The sequence below is a fragment of the Podarcis pityusensis genome (genome assembly GCF_964106645.2).
Source record: "Podarcis pityusensis genome assembly, chromosome: 1".
NCBI classification, from domain to species: Eukaryota; Metazoa; Chordata; class Lepidosauria; order Squamata; family Lacertidae; genus Podarcis; species Podarcis pityusensis.
In genome coordinates this window covers 40893793-40919249 of record NC_138028.1, presented here as the reverse complement: position 1 = coordinate 40919249, position 25457 = coordinate 40893793, and the positions used below count along the sequence as shown (strand labels likewise).

General features: G+C 41.2%; 1 protein-coding gene across 2 annotated transcripts; it reads right to left on the bottom strand.

The window, feature by feature from the left end:
- Nucleotides 1-103: 103 nt before the first annotated feature.
- SCG5 (secretogranin V) lies at nucleotides 104-24077 on the bottom strand. Of its 2 annotated transcripts, none has more exons than XM_080979571.1 (6): nucleotides 23727-24077; nucleotides 19664-19903; nucleotides 10357-10506; nucleotides 7282-7394; nucleotides 2558-2611; nucleotides 104-747 (listed from the first exon to the last, which is right to left on the bottom strand). In XM_080979571.1, the coding sequence occupies exons 2-6, from the start codon at nucleotides 19875-19877 to the stop codon at nucleotides 643-645; spliced, it is 636 nt and encodes a 211-aa protein (XP_080835697.1). In that variant the 5' UTR covers nucleotides 19878-19903; nucleotides 23727-24077; the 3' UTR covers nucleotides 104-642. The 2 variants fall into 2 exon arrangements, with proteins under 2 accessions (XP_080835697.1, XP_080835698.1); XM_080979572.1 differs by lacking the exon at nucleotides 23727-24077 and adding an exon at nucleotides 23264-23285.
- Nucleotides 24078-25457: the final 1380 nt, after the last annotated feature.

Below are 25457 nucleotides of genomic sequence, written 5' to 3'. Positions count from 1 at the left end.
ACTGTATAATGCACAGCTGTATAAGGAAAATAAATATTTCACCTTATCATTTGTGGTACCTAAGTTTCACCAGCAAGCAAGTGAAAATGTTTTACTGTGTAGATTCCATTCATAGCAAAGTTTATTTGTCTTCCAGTAAAATAAGGCAAGCCATTTCCTCAAAAATCATCTGAAACACGTTTATATATCCATGCAAATACTGAAGACTGCTTTCAGTGTTTATTAAAACAAACAGCAAGTATCTGACATTTATTGTGAATTAGGCGGTTATTTACAAACAAAACTTAATGAAATAATTGTTCCCAGAGAACAAACATCACATCATAAGTACAATAATAGGAAAATTTTGGAAAAATGGTCCTTCTTTACAAGCTGCTTCATAAAGCTGTTTAATTCACGCCAGTTATTAAAATGATAATTTTTTCAAAGCTTGCTCCAGGTCTAAAGTAAATCAAGAGCTTCCTAATACCGTAACTTAACAAAAAACACAACTGTGTTCATGTATCTAGGATAACAAATGCTACAAATCCAGCTGCTTTTCAGCAACAAATATATTAGTAATAAACATGCAACCACTATGAGGATTTGAATCACTGATTATGCAGTGATTACATAAGCCGTATTAGGGCTTTCCACAAAGCTTCATTCATTTTCTGCAGTCTCCTTCTCTTCATCTGAAAAATGTGGAACAGACTTCTTTGCCACAACATTGTCCAGCCTTTGTCCTTGAAGATATGGATTTACACTCTGGAAAAAAATATTTTTAATGCAATTAGAAATGGAAAAGAATTCAGGGAGATTTTAAGTGTGTTCAGTGGGGCTTACTCTTTAGTAAGTGTGTTTAGGGGTGTAGGTGAATTTTTCTCCCTCAGACTCAGTTCTGGAAAATGGGGGTAATGACCCACCTAATAAAGACTACTAAAATAAGTGTGATTAAATACTCTGTAAGCAAAAGCATCATGTAATCAATAGCAGCACTATAATTTGGTTTCCCAAGTATCTGATTTGTAAGAATGAGTAAATCCTAATCTTTATACAACACAGGTTTTTTCTAAGGCCTTGTCCAAGTCACTTGGCTGAAGGAATTGAGTGTGTTTAGCCTGGAGAAGACTGTTGGCAGGAGGGACATAACAGCACTCTTCAAATAACTGAAGCTGCCACACAGAAGACAGCAGAACTAGATCTAATGGACTTAAATGACTGGAGGGTAGTTTTCAGTTGAACATCAGGTAGAAACTTGATTCAAGAGCAGTTCAACAATGAATCGCCCTGTGACCTTCAGATTACGGGTGGTATACACATTTAATTATTATTAATAATAATAATAATAAATTGTAATCAATATGCAGAAGACACACTACTCTGTTCCATCTGAATCCGGGCGATGCAGTTCAGGTGTTAGACTGTGGCAGTGATGGTCTGGGCGTGGGCCAATAAAAAGGCTGAATCCTGAAGACAGAGATGTGCCTCAAGTTCTCATGACTAGAAGGTGAGAAGATGGCTTGTTCTGAACAGGGTTGCACTCCCTTGGCAGGAGGACATCTGCAGCTTAGAGGTGCTCCTGGATTCAACAGGTGACCTCGGCGGCTAGGCATGTTTCCCTCCAGACCCAGCTGGTCTGCCAGTGATGGCCCCTTTTTGACAGAAGTGACTGTACTCCATGCTCTGGTAACTTCCAGATTGTATTATTGCAGTGCGATCTTCATGGGGCCACCCATAAAGATGACTCAGAAACTTCAACTGGTTCAAAATGCAGCAGCCAGATTACTGGCTGGAGTTCTATTCAGATCTCACATAACCGCTATTTTAAAACACCTGCATTGTTTGCCAGTTCATTTCTGGGCCCAGTTTAAGGTGCTCATATTACTGCTTAAGACACTAAATGATACCTGAAAGGCTGTCTCCTTGCTTACAGACCCTCTCAGGTGTTGATATTAGCAAGTTGGCCCTCCTGGTAATTCAGCCACCCTCAGTTCCTGGGGAAGGGTAATCTCTGCAGCCACTCTGTGCTACTCCTTCTTGACAGATGTGTGTCTGGCAACCTCACCATACAGTTTCGGTGAATGCTAAAGTGCACCTCTTTACCCTGGACTTTGACACCTGAGATTTTTAGGGCCCACCCTATTTTTGTGGTTGTAAGTTGTTAAAATCTGTTTTTAAGGTTGTATTTTAAATTGCTGTAACCTGCCATGAGACCCTAGGGTAAGAAATAAATTTTATATTAATAGAGGGAGTTTTCAACTGTGGGTGGTTATTACTCTTCTTCACTTGGAAGCACATCTCTGGGAGGAGGTGCAAGGTGAAGTATACTTCAGTTTTAATTCAAAATCAAGGGTCTTGGTTAACAAAATATTGGGACATGCTGGCTTAGACTGAAGATTTTTTTTGCAAAAGTTGTATTGCTTATCACAGATATTTACTGGAAGAAAGGACGAAGTCCATGTTTTAATATAGATGTACTAATCATAGTATTTCAACAATCTTTTTTTACTTTGCATTTTTGCCTTTTTCTACACTAAGGCACTAAAATGAAAACAAGTTGCATTCTGAAAATTACCCTTTTCTTTCTTTTTGGTCCACCCTTCATTTTCTCAAAGAGTAAATTCTTATTCTGAAAGAAGAAGAGGGGAAAAACACAAAAGTATGGATCAAATTTTGTAGCTCTTCAAGCAAGACATTGTGCCATCTAAATATTAGCATATGAATATTTTGGAAAGCAGTTCAGGAGAGAATGCCATGTTGTTGGAAAGATAAACCACAAGAAAACATTTGAATTACTGTAGCTATTAATAAAATATTTTGCTATTCTTCTGGGACACTTAGTGTCATCAACCATTATATGAATAGGAATATATGATGATTCTAAGTTGCATGATGGTTTTAATCTGAACTGTCTCGGAGAGTGGAAAAATCGCTGAGTAGTAGACCACATGCTTTGCATGCACAACATCCCAAGTTCAGTATCTGCATAAAAAAATACAAGGCACCAGTTAGGAAGGACCTCTGTTGGAAACCTGACATCAGTCAGAGTACGAAATACTACATTAGATGCACCATTCGTATTTTACTTGGTATAACAGGGATGGGGAACTTGGACTCCAACTCCCAACAGCCCCAGCTAGTAAGGCCGGTTGTCAGGGATGATGGCAGCTGTAGGTCACCACCATCTGCAGGGCCACAAGTTCCTAGTCCCTGTGGTATACAAACTGCAAGGAAGAGCAGAGCCATCAGGTTATGGGCAGAACAGTATTGGTTTTTTATGCAGCACTTGCTCCTGGTGGCTTCTGGGTGTAACACAATTTAATTCTTTTAAAGAATTCTTATCTCAACTGCTTCCCCTGCAAACTGTTAAGCACCCTCTGGGTAAAGAAATCCTAGTCACAATTCCTTCCTTCATTTAGGTAGCATCCTAATAAACTTCCTTCAAAAAAATAAAACCTGTTTGGTCTAGAACGTTTTTAATAGAGTGAACCTTTTAAAAACTGCCAGAGTTGTCTTGGCAGACAGAAAACTATTTAAAAAAAATAAAAATTAAAAAGGCGATGACTATGACCACAGCCTGTACAAGTGTTTCCACATATTGCTATATTTCATAGATGTAGTGAGCTCAAATAAGGTCTGGAATGTCAGACACATGCTCAACAGATTTTTGTTTCAATTGGAATTATTCAGTGGTGCTGCACTAAAAAAAGGTTTAAGAGAAATTAAGAGAAAACCTCTGTGTGTGTGTCTGTCATATATATATATAATCAGATTACTGCGTAATTGCTATGTAAGCAATTGACCCAACAGTCACAATAACAACAGATGTAGTGAGAGTTTCACAAAACCATCACTTCTGAAATTAAACCTTGATTTCTGAGAAAGAAATGCTTTAGGGCACATCCTGTTCTTGAGACAGCCCCTGCCTCCCCTAGGGTTCTAGGGTGTATCAGGAGCCCTGCAGTGCTGGTACAAGTCAAGATATTCTGCCCACCATGTGATGGATGCAGCAGCAGATTCATCGGCTGAGATGGCTGAAATGGGATTGGAGACACAGGAACACAGCACCTAAAGAGCAACCTTATACAGTGGTACCTTGGTTCTTGAACTTAATCCATTCTGGGAGTCTGTTCGACTCCCAAAACCATTCAGAAACCAAGGCGCGGCTTCCGATTGGCTGCAGGAACTTCCTGCACTCAAGCGGAAGCTGCGTTGGACGTTCAGCTTCTGAAAAACATTCACAAACCGGAACACTTACTTCCGGGTTTGCAGCATTCGGGAGCTGATTTGTTTGACAACTGAGCTGTTAGGGAACCAAGGTACCACTATACTGTGTCAGGCCACTGGTTCCCCTAGCTCAGTAGTGCGTACGTGGCTGGGATACATGAACCCCACACATATCACCATCTGTTCCATCCGTGTTGCCATGAAAGAGCACACTACCAGCAGTACAAAACCCATGCACAGGAATAATGCAAGTCAGACAATGGGTACCTCTTTCATACCACATGACGGGCAGGCAAAACATAAACATTTTCCTAGCATGGAGCTGAAACTGTAAGGGACACATTACCTGCTACCCTGCTGTGTGTCCAAAGTGCAGAAGCCCTACTGGAGTTAATGGCTGATAAACCCACACGTTGCTATTTCTCATGAGCTCCTTCGTTCTGGACACTGTTCGGTGAAGGCTCCGATTTTGCTACGTGTGTCTCCTCCTTTGTGGCTAGAGCACAGTGATCTGGATCCCAGTTCCCAAGCCTAGTCCCGGGTGCGGAGAGCTTGATGGGCTCAAGAGGCAGCGGCTAACTATGGTCCCCTCATGGTTAGGTTACTAGATTTCTTTCAATGAATCCGGGAACACTTTTCAACTTCCTACTAAATAGATGGATTTTGTCAGGGGACTGATTTGTAAATCCGGGGACTGTCCCCAGGAAACGGGGATGCCTGGTAACCTTATCTCATGGGCACAAGGGAGATGAGTGTTCCGGGGGGGGGGGGGGAGATGAAGCAGTCAGGTGGGAGGAGGAGGAGGGGATGCTTCCCAAACCAGAAGTGGGAATGCAGTGGATGCAGAGTAAACAGGAATGTGTACACAGCCTAAGTCACTGGGGCTGCCCGAGGGAGGTAGTGGGCCCAAAGGGTGGACTGGCCCAAGTGAAGCAGACTCTTGGTTGATGCAGCGATCTTGCTGAATGGCTCAGATGTGTCTGGGTTGGCAGATGAGCCTTCTTCACTTTCCAACTGAGCTTGTCCCCTGGATTCAAAGCAGGGACCCCCATGAGAGACAGGATCATGGCTTGTCTAGCAGCCCCTCAGCTCCTGGCATCTGTGTGACTGGGTGTTGGAGCTAGGGGAGGAGGGGGCGATAAAGGCCCTGAGGAAGATCTGACACCATTCTGCGGCTGTGACTGAGTGGTTAGAGAGTGGCTGTGTGTGATTGCTTGTGGTGTTTGTTTCAGTCCCAGGAGCTCACTTGGCTTTGCTCTCGACGTGACATTTGTTTCTAGGGATGCCGGAGGTGCGTCTGCTGTTTTTATGCCATTTCTGTACTTCTTGCGTGTGTTTCCCCTTCTAGGTTAAGCATGCATTGGATTTGGTGGTCATTCTGGCATTACAGCAGCCTATCTTCAGATCTGGCACAATGTAAGTATAAGGTTACTTGGCCCAAGGGCTGGCGTCTTTTGTGCCAAACATTATCTGTTTAGTATTTCTCATGTTAATTTAAAACCCAAGTTCACAAGACATTGCTTTTTGCCTGGCCTCAACTATTTCATCAGGGCTGTGCCAAAGAGACAAGGAAACAGAGATGAAATTGGCCAAGAAGAGACATTCTTGGCTACAGTTAATTTCTGCAAACTCACTTGGGGGGAAAAATCAATTTAACATGTAAAACAACAACAACAGAACTGTACATTATTTCCTCATGGTATCAAGTGTACTTTCCCTTAACTTATTGTTCTACCTGAATCTTCTATAAATGTTTTCCCACAATTTCTTTTTTTAAAAAAAGCTGGACTGTAATTAAGGCAAAAAGTTGCACTGTGAAAGAAAAGACAGACTCGGCTCAACAAATATCATATTTTGTTTTGTCTGCCTGAGAATATTTTGAAACCATAACTAATGCTTAAATATAATAAGCAGCAGAGTGCAGATAAGGTTATGAAATCTGATATATAAGAACGACATTATCCCTGCAATAATGGTAAATTTGAAAATACAGCGCAAGTTTCCCCTAGTGGAGAGTTCAGACTTTTGATGAGACACTGAACATCTCTTGCTCCTCTTGGAACTGAACAAGAATTAAGCATATTTTACATCAGAGGGTATATGAAGCAGAAACTGTCGTGCTTTTATCTGGATCTCATTTGGATCTCAATTTTCTTATTTTGTTTTCAAAATCATATTAACATCATCATCATCATCATTATTTATATTTATTGCCAACCTTTCTTCCATTGTATAATGAGCTACTGCTTTATAAGAGACATGGTAATGTATTTTGCAAAACATTTTAAGTGTGTAGTATATTTTTAAAAACATATTATTTGCACAAGATGGCCAAAATTAGGCAAGTTTAACCCACTATTTCAGTGAGTGAGTTAAGCATGTGTTTCAATCTAGCCTACTGAAACCAATGGGATAAATTATGGCTAGATCATAGCTTATGTTTTAGGAATGCACCTTTCGACACAAGTATCTGAAAGTTTTCAAAGTAGAGGTACAAAAATAAATAACTTACCAAAAAAACCTATGTGGAACAGGCATAAATAGTTAATTCAAGTTCAACATCTGGTTTGTTTAATGTTACAATCTTTAGTAATCAAGCACAATGTAATAAGAATTTCCAGCACGTGGTAATTTTCACATGACTGACTAAAAGTTTAGGAATCCTAAAGGTGATCAGTGCTATAAATCTAAAATTGAGTCAGCTGTAACGGAGTAATCATTTTCTTGTGAACAAGCATTGCTAAACCAATGTATTTATCAACTGAGCATTGACAGCTTTTAGGCTGCGATGAACTAAATTGAAAGCTTTATAGCAACCTTTTAATGCAGGTTCCTTTATTCTAAAGTTCTAAATGTTTTGTTCGATTCTTGATACTCAAAATATATAGATAGTGCACATAACAGGGTATAGTAGCTTAATGTCCTTTTGTGACAATTGCAATCGAGCTCTAAAGGTCTTTAACAATGTGTTTGACAGTCTATAGTTCTCTTATATAAAGTTTGTTACAGAAACCTTTTCTTAACTAATTCAGCATTATTTGGAGATTTCCAAAGTAAGCAAGATTTACGCACCCATTTTCCCATGCTTGGATAGTCATGTTCTGGATCAAAAAGATGCTGGTGAAGTTGGTATTCTTTGCTGAACTGAGCTGTATCTGGTGTGTTTTCAAGGCATCCATCATCAACTGAAGAAGAAAAAATGGGGGGGGGGGGGACCTGAGCTGCTTGACATCTTGTAAAATATATCAGCAAAACCACATCATGAACATATGCAATGAATTTTATAATAAAAGGATAGAGGATTAGGAAACAGTACTTTTCCTCTTTGGAGGCAACACTCATTTCCACCATTCCTTGGAAGAGACACAAAGTAAAATTCATTTCTTTACTGATTTCTTGCCGGGTCATATGTTTAATGTGTAAGTCAAACGAACTGCTGTTCAAATATTAAATAAAAAGGGCAGTACAAAAAATCAAAAGAAGAACCTCAAAACCTAGCTAAGAAATAGGTCTTTATCCAATACAGTTCTTGTAAAATGCTAAGAACATAAGAGCCTGCTAGATCAGGCCAGAAGTCCAACTAGCCAAGAACTCTGTTCTCACAGTGGCCAACCAGAAGCCCTGTGAAGCCCACAAAGCTGAATCTGAGCATCACGCCACTGTCCTCACCTGAGATTCCCAGCAACTGGTACCCAGAAGCATACTGCCTCTGGAAGGGGAGATAGGGCATAGCAATCATAGCTAGAAGCCACTGCTAGCTTTATCCTCCATGAATTTGTCCAATTCTCTTTTAAAGCCATCCAAGATGGTAGCCAATACTTGTAGCTTAACTATGCATTGCGTGAAGAAATGCTTTCTATTTGTTCTGAATCTTCCGACATTCAGCTTTATCAAATACCCCCTGAGTTTTTGAAATACAGTGGTACCTCGGGTTACATATGCTTCAGGTTACAGACACTTCAGGTTACAGACTCCACTAACCCAGAAATAGTACCTCAGGTTAAGAACTCTGCTTCAGGATGAGAACAGAAATCATGCTCCGGCGGCGCAGCGGCAGCAGGAGGCCCCAATAGCTAAAGTGGTGCTTCAGGTTAAGAACAGTTTCAGGTTAAGAACGGACCTCCAGAACGAATTAAGTACGTAACCAGAGGTACCACTGTATAAGAATTGTGGACGGGGGGAGGCCAAATAGTATATCTGTTGGAAAATGAGCTTCTTCCAGGGCATTTATTAGCTGAAAGATCCTTAGCCTGCTCAGTAAGTGCCCAATCTGGTGATAACAGAATAAATGATGCAAGGAGGAAGCTGCAGCCCAAGATAGGAAAAGTGGTGGTAAAGGAAAACCTAGTCACTTTAAATGAATTCAAGTCTCCAGGGCTTGATGAGCTACACAAAAGGGTACTGCTAAAGAAGCTTGCAGGTGTAATTTCAGAGCAACCCTACAGAACAAAAAAGGCAATTGGCCAGTCCTGGAAATGGAAGCAAACCATGATTTACCATCTCTTATGTTTACTACTTCAGGAAAGGGATGAGGCCACAGCAGAGCAGTAGGGGCCCTAATAGTGAAAGGTTTAGGTGCCAAGATGTTTAAATCTGGACAGAACATCTTACTGTGGAAACCACTAAGAGAGGCCCATCTTTTAATATGCCAGTCCACAAACCTCACTGAGGAAATTCTCTAATAAGTTTAACATGTAATATGTTTTTACAATCTTTACTTGGGCACAGACTGGAGTTTATATTTAAATCTCTGAAAACCGCTTTGCTTAAATGCAAGTAACATATGATTCACTAGCCAGAAAGTGTCCAAAAGAACAGTTTTACAATGACAGCAAGAGTTTCCAAGGAATGCTATCCATTTTCATATCTGGATGCATCTTAGTCGAACCAACAACATTTTGGCTGTAGTTTTAAAATTAAGGGGGAGAAGGCCAGAAATCTATTTTTGATAGACATATTACGGAAGTTATTATTTCAATCTTGACATTTTAACCACTAACAGAGTCTATTGGGCTAAACAAGATAGGAAAAAAGGAGAAGAAGAAAGGAAAAATCTAGAGAGATAAACAGAAAAATAAGAATCGAGATGTTATTTCTGGAAAAAGAAATTACACAATAGTTTTCTATTCTCAAGCATGCCACAAGAGGTTTCTGAATGTGTTTCATCCCACATAAGTACTTAAGTCACCTGGAGGTATTCACTGAAAATGTCAATAACGTTGTTTCCTGTTTTCCTAGCTCTGCCTTAGACTCATTTAGAAAGGGGAAGGAGACCAAGGCTACCATTCTATATACACAATACCTAGAAATAAGTCACATGGAACTCAGTGAGATGTACTTCTGAGTAGACATGCACAGGATTGTGCTACTGGACCACAACCCTTTGGATGCTTATCTCAGAACTGAATAAGCCTACATAGGATCAGGCAGCTTTGTTATAATGAGCAATGGACGCTGTTTCGTGGAAGGGTCGCTGTCCTAATCTTAAGCATTTCTTACTTTAGGCACCTTTCTGGTGCTTAGGATTTTTTAAAGCATCCTGGAAAATGATTATGTGAATAACCCCAAATCCTGTATGACATATTTACATTATGGGGTTGCTACAATGGAATATATAATCTCATGGACTTTCCACCTTTCTGTGTGGTGAACACTGTCATCAGCAGCTGAAGAAAACACTGGCCAGTTATGCAAAAGCAGACCATGGTCAAGGCATTAATCACCTGCATCATTCCTTTTCACTTCCCCCACCCCTTCTGGTCCCTGTTCCCATTGCTAATTAGTCCCCAGTTGTCCATCCTACCTGTTGCCTCCCTGTTGGCAAAAATGGCCAATATTTTCAAAATCTGCACCTTGGAAGCAGAACCAGTCGTGTAAATTAAATAGACTCTAAATCCCACAATTATGTTCATAATTCACTCTTAGCAGAAAAATGAGAATTAATGTAAAACAGGGATGAGGAATATCAGCTCAGGGGCTGAATGCGGCCCTCCACATCTCTCTGTCTAACCCTTAGGATTCTCCCCAAGTCACACTCCTAGTGGCCCTGCTTCACATCCTCCTTTGAGCGTTTTTGCTGGCTGCAATGCCTCTCACGTCTCTTGAAGAATTTAACACAAAACTCTGTAGTAAGTCCATGCAACTTACCTGTCTTTCCAACTGGGCAAGGATTTGGAGGATCTGGGTATCCCTGATCTTCACTGAAATCTTTAGGTATGTTGTCACCTGTCAACTCAGCTACAATATTTGGTATGTTTCCATAAGGACCAAGGTGCTGAAGTCCTTCGTGGGCACCACCTAATAAAGACAGAACCATACACACCATCTTTTTGACATGATGATTTTACTACATTAGATTTACTAAGATTTACTAAGAAACCAAAGTCAAGACCCTGGTTTATTTCTGTAACATCAAGAGGGCTACATTAATGGACTATATGACAGAACATGAAGCATCCCTCTGTTCCCTTTCAATAACTTTCCACATCCGTTTCTTCTTGGACAACATCTGGATTTGAAACTGGATGTGCACTTGAGGATGTACATTAACACTAGCCTCGAATACTGCATGGATTCAGGAAGAAAGACCCCAAGGGTAGCAAACTCAGAAAAGGAAAAGCAGAACTCTTAAAATATGGGCATCTGAACTCTCAGTCATTGGCCTAAGGAGGCTTCCTGAAGATGGAGAAAGTGTTCATTCATCCTAGTCAAGATCCACAGCCAGCATTTTTCCATCTGTTTTAGGATCACACCCAATCCCAGTCAGGCTTAGGTCAAATCCAACCATACATTTAAAGCACACGGCTTCCCCCAAAGAATCCTGGGAACTGTAGTTTGTTGAGGATACTGGGAATTGTAGCCCTGTGAGAGATAAGGTAAGTTCCCAGGATTCTTTGGGGGAAGCTATGTGCTTTAAATGGGTGGGGTGGATGTGACATTAGTGACTCACAGTTGCTTCACCATCACGATGTAGCATTTTGGGGATGTCATAAGCTAGCCAATAATACTGCTCTAGGAGGACAGGGTAGATCAGGCATGGCCAAACTTGGCCCTCCAGCTGTTTTGGGACTACAATTCCCATCATCCCTGACCACTGGTCCTGTTAGCTAGGGATGATGGGAGTTGTAGTCCCAAAACAGCTGGAGGACCAAGTTTGGTCATGCATGATGTAGATTAACCATACTAGGCCAACCATCTCTCCACCACCACTTTAGATCTGAAGCAGGGCCTTACTTGAAGCTATTATACTATGCAGAAAGCAGGTAGGATGGGAACAGCTTTCCCATGAATGCACTTCAGCCGCTATGGAGTGAACTGTAATGGGAATAGCCTTCTAAAACCACTATCGTTCAGGCAAGCCTATCCTGACAAGTAGAGGCTGTCATATGTTTTAATCTGGTTCTAGCTTATTGTTGCTTTTAAATATTTTTGAAGATTTTAAATACTAAGCTTTAACTGTTCTTTACTGATAATTTTATTGCTCTATTCTTTTTGTATACTGAGGTTTTATTACAATCAAGCAATGTATAAATGTTGGGGGGGATTACAATGAACCATAATGACAAGTTGCAGGCTGTCAGTGACTTGGCAGGAAGTCTTGGCTGTTTTATTTATTTATTAATCATGTAACAAACAGGATCATAAATAAGGATTTATATCTCCACGAGTAAAAACTACTTTTTTCAAAATAGTAAAGAGATGATTAAGAACATGCAAGAATGAAGATTTTCCTTTGGAACATGGACAACACTTTGTCATGCTATAAATCTTCATGTAAATGACTTTGCAAAGCTGCAATCAAGTGCTGTGGGACAACAGCATAATGCAAGAAGACAAAGTTAAGCATATCATTTAAAATGCTATACAATCTGTAGCTTTGCAGAAATTATATATTTGGTTTAGAAATTACCTAAGTAACCATAGGAAAAGAGTCCAGATGTTTTGAGAAAAATGCTAATCATACGCAAAACATTGTTTCTGTGCATCTTTTATGTCTTTCACATGTGAACTAGTTAATGAAGGGTGTGAATAAGTATAGGCAACTGGCTAAGAAATTCCATACAAAAAAAGTGCAAAGCAATATTAGTATCCTTAAAATCACAAATTTGGAATTCAGGATTCTGCACTTCCTTTCTGCATAGCCATCCAAATTTTAATTGGAGAATAGTGACTATTTGGAATTGGTTAACAGAAAACAATAGAAATATTTTGAAAATTAACTTTAGGTCTAGTTTTATTTTAATAAAAATTTACACACAAAGTACAGCAGGTTCAAGAACGCTTCAGATTTCTTTTGTCGTGTTTGTTTGACTTGCCTCTTAGCTTAGGTGATGAACGATGAATGGCAGTCCACAAAAAGCCACAAGCTGAATTAATTTGTTGGGTGTCTCATATAACCTGTGGTCAGCTTACCTTTTTCTTGAGGTTAAAGAGCTCACAGGCAGCACACACCTCAGAGTCCCTGGTGCTAGGGACAAATAACTTTAGTCCATGTCTTGACATTGAAATCAAAGAAGCATCTGACTGATCACTGTTGAAAGCAGTGGTATACTGCACAGATCCTAATTTGGTCCAGCACGGCAGTTTTTTCTGTTATGTTCAATTATCCAAAATTCCTACTCGTTGCATCTCTCTCTCTCTCTCTCCCACGTCAATATAGATTTCGTGAAAAGAACACATCTATTCATCTAAAAATAGTGGAGGTGGGCAGGTTGAAGTAATTCATGTCTTTTTGTCTTTGATGGGATAATGAGAAGCAGCCACTACTGGCACACCAGTAGTTTAATGGATCAAAGAGCAACAACAGATTATTTATTCTGGAATGGACGATCCAGCATTAACTGCCAAAGAGGGTACACTGGAGAACACAACAATTCAGATTGCTTCTTAGACCTTACTCCTTCTGCATCACATCACTTGCTACCTTGCAAATTCTTAATCTGCAGGGAATGAGCTTTCAAAACAGGCTTGTTAAGAAGTTAAAGTGTTCTCCAACAAGTTAGTACCCGCCCGTGAGTCTTCTTTTCACTTCACTGTGAGAGTGGGAAACCATGTATTCCTCATTTGCTTATCTGTTTCCGATTTGTTCAAATTCTGTCAAAATTACCAAAGCTCCCTTTATAGCTAAAAAGTAAAGACAACTAAAGACAACCAGCCACACCCAACCTCTTTCGCCACCAAGGAAATACAAGTGAATGAGAACCCACAAAAGTAACTCTGACACAACCCCTCACACACACTCAGTAGAATAACAGAAGCATAACCACCCCACCCCACACGCCACTCCCCCTCTTCCCTTCTTCTTCCTCTTCTGAATTGTTTAAATCAATTCATAAACTCATACATTGACCACTAATAATGAAACACATGTAGATATTTTTCCACATTTATTATGCTGTTTTTGTGATATACAAATAACATGAGAAAACTTGGTATACTTATTTGTATAACATTATTCTTGTTTATAAAACCTAATAATAATAATAATAAATTAAAGCTTCCTTCCTGTTCTGTAACTCAAACTGTAAAGGCCTCTCTGTGCCACAGACATAGAAAGGTTTAACAGTCATTCCTTCTCACAGGAAACTCCACTTCTTTGGGGAAGGAAGGCTAGGGATCTCTAAGAGAAAACCTCAGAACGTTCTTCACACAACTCCCAATACAGTGGTACCTCAGGTTACATATGCTTCAGGTTACATACGCTTCAGGTTACATACGCTTCAGGTTACAGACTCCGCTAACCCAGAAATAGTGCTTCAGGTTAAGAACTTTGCTTCAGGATGAGAACAGAAATCGTGCTCCGGCGGAGCAGCAGCAGCAGGAGGCCCCATTAGCTAAAGTGGTGCTTCAGGTTAAGAACAGTTTCAGGACCTCCAGAACGAATTAAGTACTTAACCTGAGGTACCACTGTATTCTTCGGGAAAACCCATGACCATTAAAACTGGTACAATAAATCTAGTACATAGCTTTGCCAAGTGTCCTCTTTCATACCAAACCTGTCCTCTTTCACTCTTAGTCCAGAATTGCGAGGTAGCCTGTGGTTGGTGTTCCTCTTTTTCTCTCCAACCTTTTTTTAAAAAAACTTAATTAACTGGCAAGCCAATAGCTTGCAGCTGCAGCACATAATGAATCAAAACATCAAGTGCTCTTTGGAAACAGCACAATATCCGTTTTCAGGGATATCGTATGGAGGAAGAAATGGCTGCCCCCGTAGGCCCATCTCCCTGAAAAAGGAAACGGGGGCATTTGAGGATTCAATCTGCAGTGAATAGCAGCTGTGAGCTGCTGGCTTGCCAATTAATTAAGGTTAATAAACAAGAACAAGACCGCCACCTTGCCTCATAGTAAAAATCACCATACCCCAAAAGAATTGGAATTAATTTCTTTAGTGATCAATAGAGTGCAGTTGTTTTGTATTTTCCATATATTTTCAGTTTTGTGTTCATGGTATATGATTGTGCTTTAGCACTTCCATATAGTATATTAAGGTTGCTAGCTGCCTTGAGCTTCTTTTGCACATCTTATTTATTTCTAATTACTATTTTTTATTTGTACTTGTTTTTATTTGTAGTTGTTTTGGTGGGAAATTAATTGGCTTCCCTTCTGTAAAACTAACTAAATTCCTGAAATTATTTCTAAATAGGCATCATGTGTGTGTGTGCAACTTTGTCTCCTCTTTTCTTGTGGTACATACCCTCTGTTCTAGTGATGTGTACATGGCAAGCTCACCAATACAAGTTTTTAGTGTAGATATGTTATGGAGTGGAGCAGCGAGTCTACAGGAAATGATTCCCAGTATTATATCCTTTTGGTCATTGTGCTAACAAACAAGAGTTTTCGGCATCTGCAGCATCTCTACAATGCACAAAAACACAGGCTTTTCAAATGAATGTTAGATGCTTTGAAACCCCAAAGATGGAGATTTAATTGTTTTGTATTACATTCCTCCAAGTGTTTAGATATTCTTGTTTACCATTTAGTTGCAGAACATCCTTCAGACACCATCAAGTCAACTTCCGTACATTGTACAGACCTCTTGCACCAGAGTTCTGCCCACTATGAAAAAAAGCATCTCAGAGCCTCCAGATATAGTCTATTATTTATTGTGTGTACATAGTTAAAATGTCAAGTGCTTGCCAAAATTCCCCTGGACTACATACAAAGCCATTTTTATGCCAATACACATTATTGTTTCCTTCAGTTCAAAATTTCTCCCTAGCCTAGTTCCTTTGTTTAATCCCACGATTTTAGTGCCTTATTTTTGCACTTTTGAGTGATTTTGTAAACCTTCATAAAGTGTTTACTTAGCAAAGGACCAGGGTGGCAGAAACAAAGTACTGACTGCTATATTGCAAACAGTAATTCAAACACGCCATTAATTCTAGCATTGTTCTTTCGATGTTAGGCTTACTAAAAGCACAGCTCAAAAATCAAAATAATGCAGTATAAACATGCTGCCTTGTCAACCATGAAAGTTAATAGACCAACCCTCTCAATGACGATGATAGCATCAAGGCCGCCCTCTTGATGAGGCTGTTGCCTGGACAACAGTGCAAATTTATCACATAATACACACAATAGTCACCTGTGGAGGCAATACTCATACTGATCTTGGTTTACTCAATATTCTCCAGCCTCATAAGTCATGTCCATGTTATTCCTGAGCAGGTAATTCCAGCACAATGGCGGGGAGGGGGGTGTCTCATGCGCCGCCCCATGTCCCTGCATGTGCTGGCAGGGTGGAGTGGGAATAAATACTGCATGCTTTCAGTTTTGAATTTTATATTTTTATTCAGGTCTTTTCTTTATTTGCTGTGCTCGGAAATTTTAAGTTCTTCTAGTGTTATTGTTTTTCGTTGGATGTTTTTTGTTGGCAGTGCAGCAGCAGAGATCATTCATCTAATATTGAAGTCAACTAGCCAAGAGAGTTGATGGGTGGAGGTCTTACTGAGCAACCCAACATAACGGCATGATGTTCACTGAGGCAGCATGTGCTCCGACTGGCTGTGTTGTTCTGCAAGAACTTTCCTCTGTAGGTTTGATTAAATGTCTCCCTGCTACGTACAAAGCCTGAACTAAGAAAGACTCTCTGTTCCTTTCTTAAGTCCCCCCCCATAATTTCCTCAGTAAAGTGTTATTAATACTTTTCTCTCTGGACTCTGTGTTATTTAAGTGGTAGTAGTTTTATTTTATTTTCCTGTAAGCTGCCTTGCAAGGGTAATATGCCCTCAAAGGTGGGTTAGAAATGCACCAAGTAAATAGATTAGGTATAAGTGGCAAGTCTCATTGGCACTTTCTGAGGAAAGGATACACAATTGCTCAGCGCCGACAAGCTGTCATGTGAAAGAAAGCCTATGGTGCACGGCCATTCCTTGATCATGGTCCTTGGAATACAGATTATAAAATATCACTAAATCCCCCCCCCCACTGACTCACTCAGCCCTCTGAAGAACGTAAGGCTCCACCCACCATGAAATACTTGATGAAGATGAACTCAGGGTAGATTAAATCTTTTGTCTCCAAATTCTGGTTTATGATAGTCTATTAAAAAAGAACTGCTCTTCTGAATACATGCTTTCATACTCCCCCACTCCCTGCTCTTTAAATAATCCTTCTGTAGATGGTTAAATCACACCAAGCAAGACTGCACAGCAATATGAGTCGAAAATTCAGGAAGGCTGCAGTTACTGCTATACTTAATTATTGTATTGTTCTTATAAGGAATTATAGCAGGTCTTCAAAGGAAACCCAGTCACCAGCAAATAAATTGTTGTTAAGATAAAGCTTTGATTTGTAACACTAACATCTTGGACATTATTCCATTACACACTTCTAAAATGCCTTTGGCTGCTGCTTAGCTGTTAACATACAGTGCACCATCCGCTGACTAAACTGTATAAATACAGTCTTAACTGGATTCCTAGAACTTACTTCCAGCACTCAACAGCCACCTAATGTCTAAGCAAGGAACAGCAAAGCATTTATCAAGGTAGCCCACTGAAACCTATTTTAATAACAACACGGTCCCTGACTGCATAATCAACAATGCAAGTCTCATGAACACATTTAGACATATTTCAGAGTCTCAGTGATAACTAGAAAAGCAGAATTGTACAGCAATTGTACATTACCTTAAGTAAATGTTTAAAATGTTCTAAAATGATCTTTCTTTTATGCTGTGATGTGGCTAAGAAGTGGCATTTTATATGCTGATGAAATCTCAATAGAAAGAACTGCAAAGGTCAGGAAGGTTTTGAGCTCCCCCCCCCCCCCTTTGACAGTTGAAGAGGCCTGTATAACTGAAGGAACATCTCCACCTCCATGACACTGAGGGCCAGTTCCAAGGGCCATGTGGCAGTTCCCTCACTGCGAGAAGTGAAGCTACAGGGAACCAGGAAGAGGGCCTTCTCTGTAGTGATACCTTCCCATCAGATGTCAAACAGATAAATGACTGCACAGCTTTCTGAAGACATCAGAAGGCAGCCCTGTATCAGGTTGTTTTAATGTCTGATGTTTTGCCATGTTTTTATTTTATTGGAAGCCGCCCAGAGAGGTTGGGGCAATCCAGTCAGATGGGTGGGGTATAAGTATTATTATTATTCTGTGAAAGAGGGAGGGCCATTAACAGAGCACCTTATACAGATGAATTTATAGCAGCCGTTATGCTCTGCATGTGTAAGTCCCAGGTTCAATATTTGAAAAGCCCGGTTAAAAGCATATCAGGCAGCAGGGCATGGAGACACTTTGGGGAGCTGCTGCAAAGATATCCAAGTGGGATCGATGGACCAAGAGTCTGAGGACAGGGGCGGTCTTTTTTTGGTTCTTTTTTTATGACTTGTCAGTGGCTCTGAGAGGCTTTTTTTGGCTGAAGAGCCAAATTTTTAAAAGCTGCACTTTAGAGCTACTCCCAGAGCCAAACTTGATGGGACATTGTGTGAATGCAAATAACAACTGTGCGTGGAGAGGACCACAAGGAATGGGGGAGGAGTCAAACTCTTTCCCACTTCTGCTATGCCCCTGACTAAAATCACCCTCCACCTGTCAAACTGCTATTTGCATCTGAAGAGAAACCTGCAAACAATTTGAGGAATTGTTAGGGGGTAAAAAATGAAAGCACTGCAGTGTGTTTTATGCTGCTCACGGTTTAAAATTGGAGCACATCAGGTGTTCTGGAACCACAATGGTCAACATTTGTGCTGGAGCTTATGCATTTGACACAGATGTCATATACTGGCGATATAATGTCATGATCTGTAACATTTCAATGCTTTATTCTATTTCACTAACTTCTATTGGTGTAGAATAACTCCCATCAGCCCCAGCCAGCAGGTCAAGAGGGATGACTTGTAGTACAACATATGGAGGACCACAAGGTTCCCCACCGCTGGTGTAGAAGTATGCAAGCTGTTGGGCTTTCTTCTTTAAGGAGAATGGGATTCAATTGTTAAAGCTCACATAGAAACTGCAGGAAATGCTTCCAACATAGCAACAGCTCAATATGGTAGTCACAAACAATGCATCCCATGGAGGACTCCAATGGCATGGAGAACTTCTATGCCAGTAGCTATCAGGAATTTTGCTTACTTTTTTAAATGTCTTCTTTCCTTTCTGCAACAAATCCCCAAAGTGGCTTGCAATCGTTTATTTATTCAAAAGAATGTATTTAATGCTTGGTTGTTAGGGAAAAAACCTTCAAAGTGGTTTACAAAAAGAATAAAACAACAAAAGTATCAATAAAAGCAGTTAAAAACAGCTATTTAAACCACCCAAAAAATAATTAAAATCAACAATAATCCAAAAACAAGTTAAAATGCATATCAACATTCTACATATCTGGGTAAGCTTGCCTAAACAAAAATGTTTTTTTCCAGGCACGAAAACCATTATATATAATACATTCACAGTCATAAAATACTGCTACTAACAGAAGTAAAAGCAGCAAAAGAAATATACACAACAACAGAAGAAGTGAAACAAGCCAAATGCCTGGCAAAATGTAAGGGGCATGCTGGCAAGGAGACTCTCTACACCATTGACAATCCATGTATTTAGCAGCTTTAACCTGTTATGACAGCCACGTGGAGCTGTTACTGCAAAGAAGAATTTCCAGCTGCCTCCACAAGATGGAAGCAGTGCTTGAATTGGCCCATAGCCTCAACTAGAGAGAGAAAACAATTTTTCAGAGTGTTCCTAAGCATCATTACTCAGAAGCGCGTCCCAGAGTTCAGGGGAACTCATTCTCTAATGAATGTGCTTAGGACTCTACCATTGACAAATTAAATAAACCATCTAACACTAACCTGTAAGTAACCTTATTTTCTGTGATAGGTTTTTTTCATCTGATATGAATCCAGAGCTAAGGAATCACATACAGAATGACAATTAAGTATTGGTTTAAAAACTGAATGATTATAAAAGTTAACAGCAATAATAATTCAGAATGATAAATATTCACCTTCAATATTCTGTGGGCCTACAAGATTCATTGCTTGGTGCGCTGGGTATTCGACTCTGGGTCTAGCAATACCCAGTTGCTCCATTACCCCATGTAGAAGTCTTTGGATATCGGCTTCAGAAACTCTGTCTGGGCTCCTGGGATTGTGACTAAAAGTCAAAGCCAGCCTAAAGGTCAGCAGAAGTATCATGCTGCAAAGCGCGGTAGTAGCCATGGTGTCGTCAATCTGTATTTTGCAACCTGTGCCAAAGAAATAAATGAATGAAAATATAAAATAAGACAGAGGGCCTTCTCGGTGGTGGTGCCCACCCTGTGGAACACCCTCCCTTCAGATGTGAAGGAAATAAGCAGCTATCGTATCTTTAAAAGACGTCTGAAGGCAGCCCTGTTCAGGGAAGTTTTTAATATTTAATGCTGTACTATTTTTAACATTTGATTGGGAGCCGCCCAGAGTGGCTGGGGAAACTCAGCCAGCTGGGCGGGGTATAAATAATAAATTATTATTATATTATTATTATTATAAAATAACACACCTCCTCCTTTTTCTTTTTCTTTTAAAAAGGAACTGGTCAGCTTCTGTAGGCAAATAAATATACTAGTTTCCCAAAGGCAAGGTTCCACAAACCAGTGGTGGGACCTTTTATACAAAGGTAGATTACATGTATATGGTACTGTGAGATCAGGGGTTTGAGCAGGGTAGATGGGGCCAAAATGACTGTAAATGTTCTTTCATAGGCCATGGACAGAGATATCCTTTGTTAGGAAAAATGTAGGTCATAACCAAGGAGGTAAGGAGATAATTATTATGACTGGAATGTAATGTAAATTAGTAAGATTTTGGAACGCAGAAATAAAGCAAATAATCAAGCCATCAATTCTAGCATGTGGGGGGCCACTTTATCTAAATTATATAATTTGGTATTCAAACGATTGGTATTAATAATTGTGTTATAAATTGATATTGTTATAATGAGGCTATTATTGGATTGTAATTGAAAGCTAATAAAAAGTATTATTAAAAACAAGAAGGTAAGGAGATGGTTGGAGAAGATGATCCACTCTGATTCCCTCCCCTCTAGCTAGGGAAAGGGGGCAACCTAACTGTGAGTGGACCACAAGAGTTTTGTTTTTTAAGCAAAACCAAAACTAAGAAGAGACACCCAAGCTTGAACTCTATAAACCACCCAAGGTAGCCAATGTGGTACCCCACCCTCAGAATCTTGTGGGCTGCAATTCCCATTAGCCTTGGTCAGCATGGCCAATAGTCATGGATGATGGGAGTTGTAGTCCACAATATCTGGTTGGCATCACTTTGACTACAATGCGCTGTTAGTGGGTGATTCCCTAAACTGGATGGATGGGAGGCTGCCTGCTCTTGACGGGACTACTCTCCCTCTAAAGGAGTAGGTATGCAGCTTGGGGGTACTTCTCGATCCACTGCTGTCTCTTGAGGCTCAAATGGCCTTGGTGGTGCGGAATGCATTCCATTAGCTTCAGCTGAAGGCCTTGCTGCGCCTCTAATCTGGACAGGGATAGCCTAACATCTGCTGGCTATGCTCTGATAACCTCTAGTTTAGATTACTGCAACACATTATTGTTGAATGGTCTCTTTAAATTTGAAGGTTCATTATTGTTCCACAAGATGTGTATTTCTTTAAAGGTCAGAGCAAATAACGTGACCTAGTTTTATAGATGTGAAGCAGTATAGCAGGTGCTGTTAAGTTATGTTAATTAAGCTGTTGGATATGGTATATAAAGAGCAGCATGTAGCTCTCTCAGTACCCTGGTGGATGGGTTATGCTTATTGATATATTGTAAAAGGAGTTTTTGTTTTTGTTATTAAAACCTAGCAAAAGTTACTTTTGCGTTCCTTGTAATGTGTGGTCTCCCCAGCACGCCTTCTGCAGCGCAACTAATCTGCAAATAGCCAACAATTATACATGGGGCTGAAGTTTGGAAACTGCTACAGAATTCAAGTCAGGTTGCTTACCAGGCATATAACACCAATCCTGGCCTGACTGCATTGGCCGCCAATTAGTTTCTGGGCCCAATTCAAAGTGCTGATTTTGACCTATAAAGCCTTAAATGGCTCCAGACCACAATACCTCAAGGTCTGCCTCTCTTAATATGGACCAAACCAGACCCTGTGAACATCTTTGGGGGCCCTTCTTTGGGTGCTTCCTCCATGAGAGGTCCAGAGGACAGCAACAGAAGAAGAAGAAGAAGAAGAAGAAGAAGAAGAAGAAGAAGAAGAAGAAGAAGAAGAAGAGTTTGGATTTGATATCCCGCCTTTCACTCCCTTTAAGGAGTCTCAAAGCGGCTAACATTCTCCTTTCCCTTCCTACCCCACAACAAACACTCTGTGAGGTGAGTGGGGCTGAGAGACTTCAGAGAAGTGTGACTGGCCCAAGGTCACCCAGCAGCTGCATGTGGAGGAGCGGAGACGCGAACCCAGTTCCCCAGATTAGGAGTCTACCGCTCTTAACCACTACACCACACTGGCCTTTTCTGTAGCAGCTCCCCAAGGAGGCCCACCTGGTGGGTTTGTTACATATCTTTAGACACCAGGCAAAACCATTATTCTTCTCCCAGCCCTTTAGCTAATTAAACAATCTATGGCCTTTTAAAATGGCGGCAGTGGTGGGGGTATTGTTTTTGTTTGTTAGTATGGTTTTTTTGTGTTTTCATATTGTAAACCAACCTCTGATCTTGGATTAAGGGTGGTATAGAAACTTTAATAAATAATAGTAATAATAATAGTGGTATTAGTAATTCTACAGTAAAGAAACTGGAATTTGGCTCCAGAGCCTTTATATTCAACTCTGAACTGCCAATTGGACAATTGCGACTAAATAATGCAAATAACTTACTGCACAAATGTTGAGTATTAAACGATTTTTCAAGCTGTATTTATCTTTCTATCTTTTTGTTATTATTTCAATTTGGGTCCAGAATCTATTAGATTTGATTTAAAATCAAGCTTCAGTTCCTTTACAGTTTAATTGTACAATGCTGTGCTGCACTGCCTAGTCAAGGATTTTTATTTGAAAAAGGCAAAATGGTCATGGGCTGCCAGCCTTGATTTAGAAATCAGAACATTTTCTGTAACTGACGCATTGTTTATTTTACTCAAGAAACTTGTAACCTGTCATGCTCCTACATGTAAGATGTTCCCCACATGTCCCCCTCTCCCCTTTCATCCTGTTTATTCCAATTAGATAGGTCTCCAAAAGGTGGAAGAGATTAAACAGACAGAACACACCAAATCACATCACCTTACCATCTTGTTTACCTTCATAAAATATCCCAGCCACATCCTAGGCATGTTTTGTTTCCTCAGTTTAATGAAACTTGCCGCACCTGTCTACTCAGAAATAAACCCCATCAAACTCAATGGGGGGGGGGGTTCACTCCCAGATAAATGGGAACACAAGAGGATTTTGTAGCCTTACACTCCCAAGTGGACATAAAATTTCATTTCTTCATGTTCACGGTGCATGCTGGGAAAGCTTATTTCATACCCGGCGCAGCACATGCGGCATTAATAATAATAATAATAATAATAATAATAATAATAATATTCCAACACGGGAGGCCTACCTAAGCGGGAAAACAAGAGGAGTGGCCCACGAATGCCTTTCAAAGGCTATTCGTTTGGTATGCCCCCCAAGCGTTTTTTAAAATACCCCCGTTAAGGGATTTCGAGACGAATTTCTCCTCTTTGCAACCTTCTCTCCCCACCGTCCCCCGCTACCAGGAAACAAGGGCTGGCGTGGCCGCACCCTTTGCGACCCAAATTCTCCCTATTGTAGAGGGAGGGGTAGGAAGACCGAGACTCCACCCGAGAGCAGCGCTTCCCATTCTTGGCCCCGCACCACCTCAGCAAAGACCTCCCCGCTCCTTGGCGAGAAAGGAAGCGGGAAAACCTCCCTCCCACCCCCCTCGAGCCCGTGCCCCCTGCAGCCGCAGTTCTCCCGCGTCGCCGCTGCTCAGCGCTCCTGGGTATTCCCAGTCCCCCTCCGCCGCCATTCCGTTTCCCAAGGGAAGGAGGCGACGCACTCACCACTTTGGACCAGGAGAAGCCCGAGGGCCGCGCGCCTCTCTCTCTCGCCCTCTCTCTTGCTTCTGCGGCTCGCCGGCTGCTTCGAGCGTCACCTGCTCGGCCAGGCGCAGAGCGAGGCTGCCGGCGTAGACGCACAGCGCGATGAACTATGAATCATTCAATGGGGGGGGGGGGGGCTCTGTCCTCCGCCGCCGCATCCTTCTCCTCTCCCCTCGCAGGTGCAGCAGCAGGAACGGTTGCCAGGATTCCCTGAGGGAGACGCGAGCCCCGGCAGATGGGCTTTTTTTTTTGTCCTCCCATTTACACACGCTGCAGATAAGAGGCCTGATGCTCAAAGGTGGGAGGGCGCAGATGGTTTTGTTTGCTTTTTGGCCACTGAATCTCTCCCCCTCCCCGCCCTGCAGCGAGTCCTCTCCTGGTGTTTTGATACGGGGATAACTGAGAAACACTGGCTTGCGAGCGCTGCAATTGGAGAACAGCCTTTGGGCGTTGAAGACACTCGAACTCAGGACTAAAGGGAGAAAGGTGCTAAGAGGAAGGCACGCTTGGCAAACCCTCACCGTGATCAACTCCCACCCACTGTGGAATAATAAGTAGTAGTAGTAGTAATAATAATAATAATAATAATAATAATTTATTTATACACCGACCATCTGGCTGGGTTTCCCCAGCCACTCTGGGCGACTTCCAACAGAACACTAAACTACAATAACCTATTAGACATTAAAAGCTTCCCTAAACAGACTGCCTTCAGATGTCTTCTAAAAGTTTGGTAGTTATTTTTCTCTTTGACATCTGGTAGGGCGGCGTTCCACAGGGCGGGTGCCGCTCCTGAGAAGGCCCTCCAGAATTGGCCTCCACAGTCACAGACTCACTATTAAAACCGTGTTAATGGAAGACAATCTTGCTTGGCTACAGCTTATCACCAAAGAAGAAATAGGAGCTTCCTAATAGTCTGCCACAGCCTCCCCCAACTCTTCCAGAGTTTGGGGATTAAAACTTGCACTAGGCACTTCCAACCCGCATCTACAATGCAAGAGCCCTGCGGGACTGAGCCAAAGGCCCATCAAGCCCAGCACCACTGTGCTCATGGTAGCCAAGTTCCCATGGGAAAGCTCATGAGCACAGCAAGCACTCTCCCCATTTTGTGACTCCCAGGAACTGATCATCAGACCTATATTGCCACCTCTATTAGAGGTAGTACATAGCCAGCACAGCTGGTAGCCGCTGACCACCTTATACTCCATGAAAAATTGAGAAAATAACCACAATTTGCAAACCTGGGTCAGGTGAAAACCAATGTTTTGGTTCCAGGAGGAATTGATGGCTGGGAAACCTATTCTGGTTCAGTGATCTTTAGAGGTTACAACACAGCCACCCAGTCTACCTTGTCTTACAGTTCCTTCCTTGAAAGCTGTTGAATTAATTCACTATAGCTAAGCCTAACCCCGGAATAATTTTACCAGCTAAATGTCATTGTACTAGTTTGGTACAGGGGAAGGGGGAGTCATTGCTTGGATGGAAAAGGCTGTGAGATTTTCTGAAGGTGGGGTTATACAGCCAGGAAGAAAACTGCTGCCAGGAGTTTCCACAGCCAACCCGTCATCTCAGGATTTTATTACTTCGCCCATCCTATGGTCTGTACAAGACTCACACAACCATGTTTTACTCATCACCATGTAGGGTCACCATATGTCCAGAATTTCCCGGACAAAACCCCCCACAAAATTT

What these genes read in the sequence shown, in the direction of transcription:
- SCG5 (XM_080979571.1), bottom strand. Translation starts at nt 19,877, where the DNA reads ATGGCTACTACCGCGCTTTGCAGCATGATACTTCTGCTGACCTTTAGG. An exon ending in TTGCCCAGTTGGAAAGACAG is followed by an intron (nt 7,395 to 10,356) that starts GTAAGTTGCATG and finishes TTTCTTCTTCAG; the next exon opens with TTGATGATGGATGCCTTGAA. An exon ending in ATCCAAGCATGGGAAAATGG is followed by an intron (nt 2,612 to 7,281) that starts GTGCGTAAATCT and finishes TTCTTCTTTCAG; the next exon opens with AATAAGAATTTACTCTTTGA.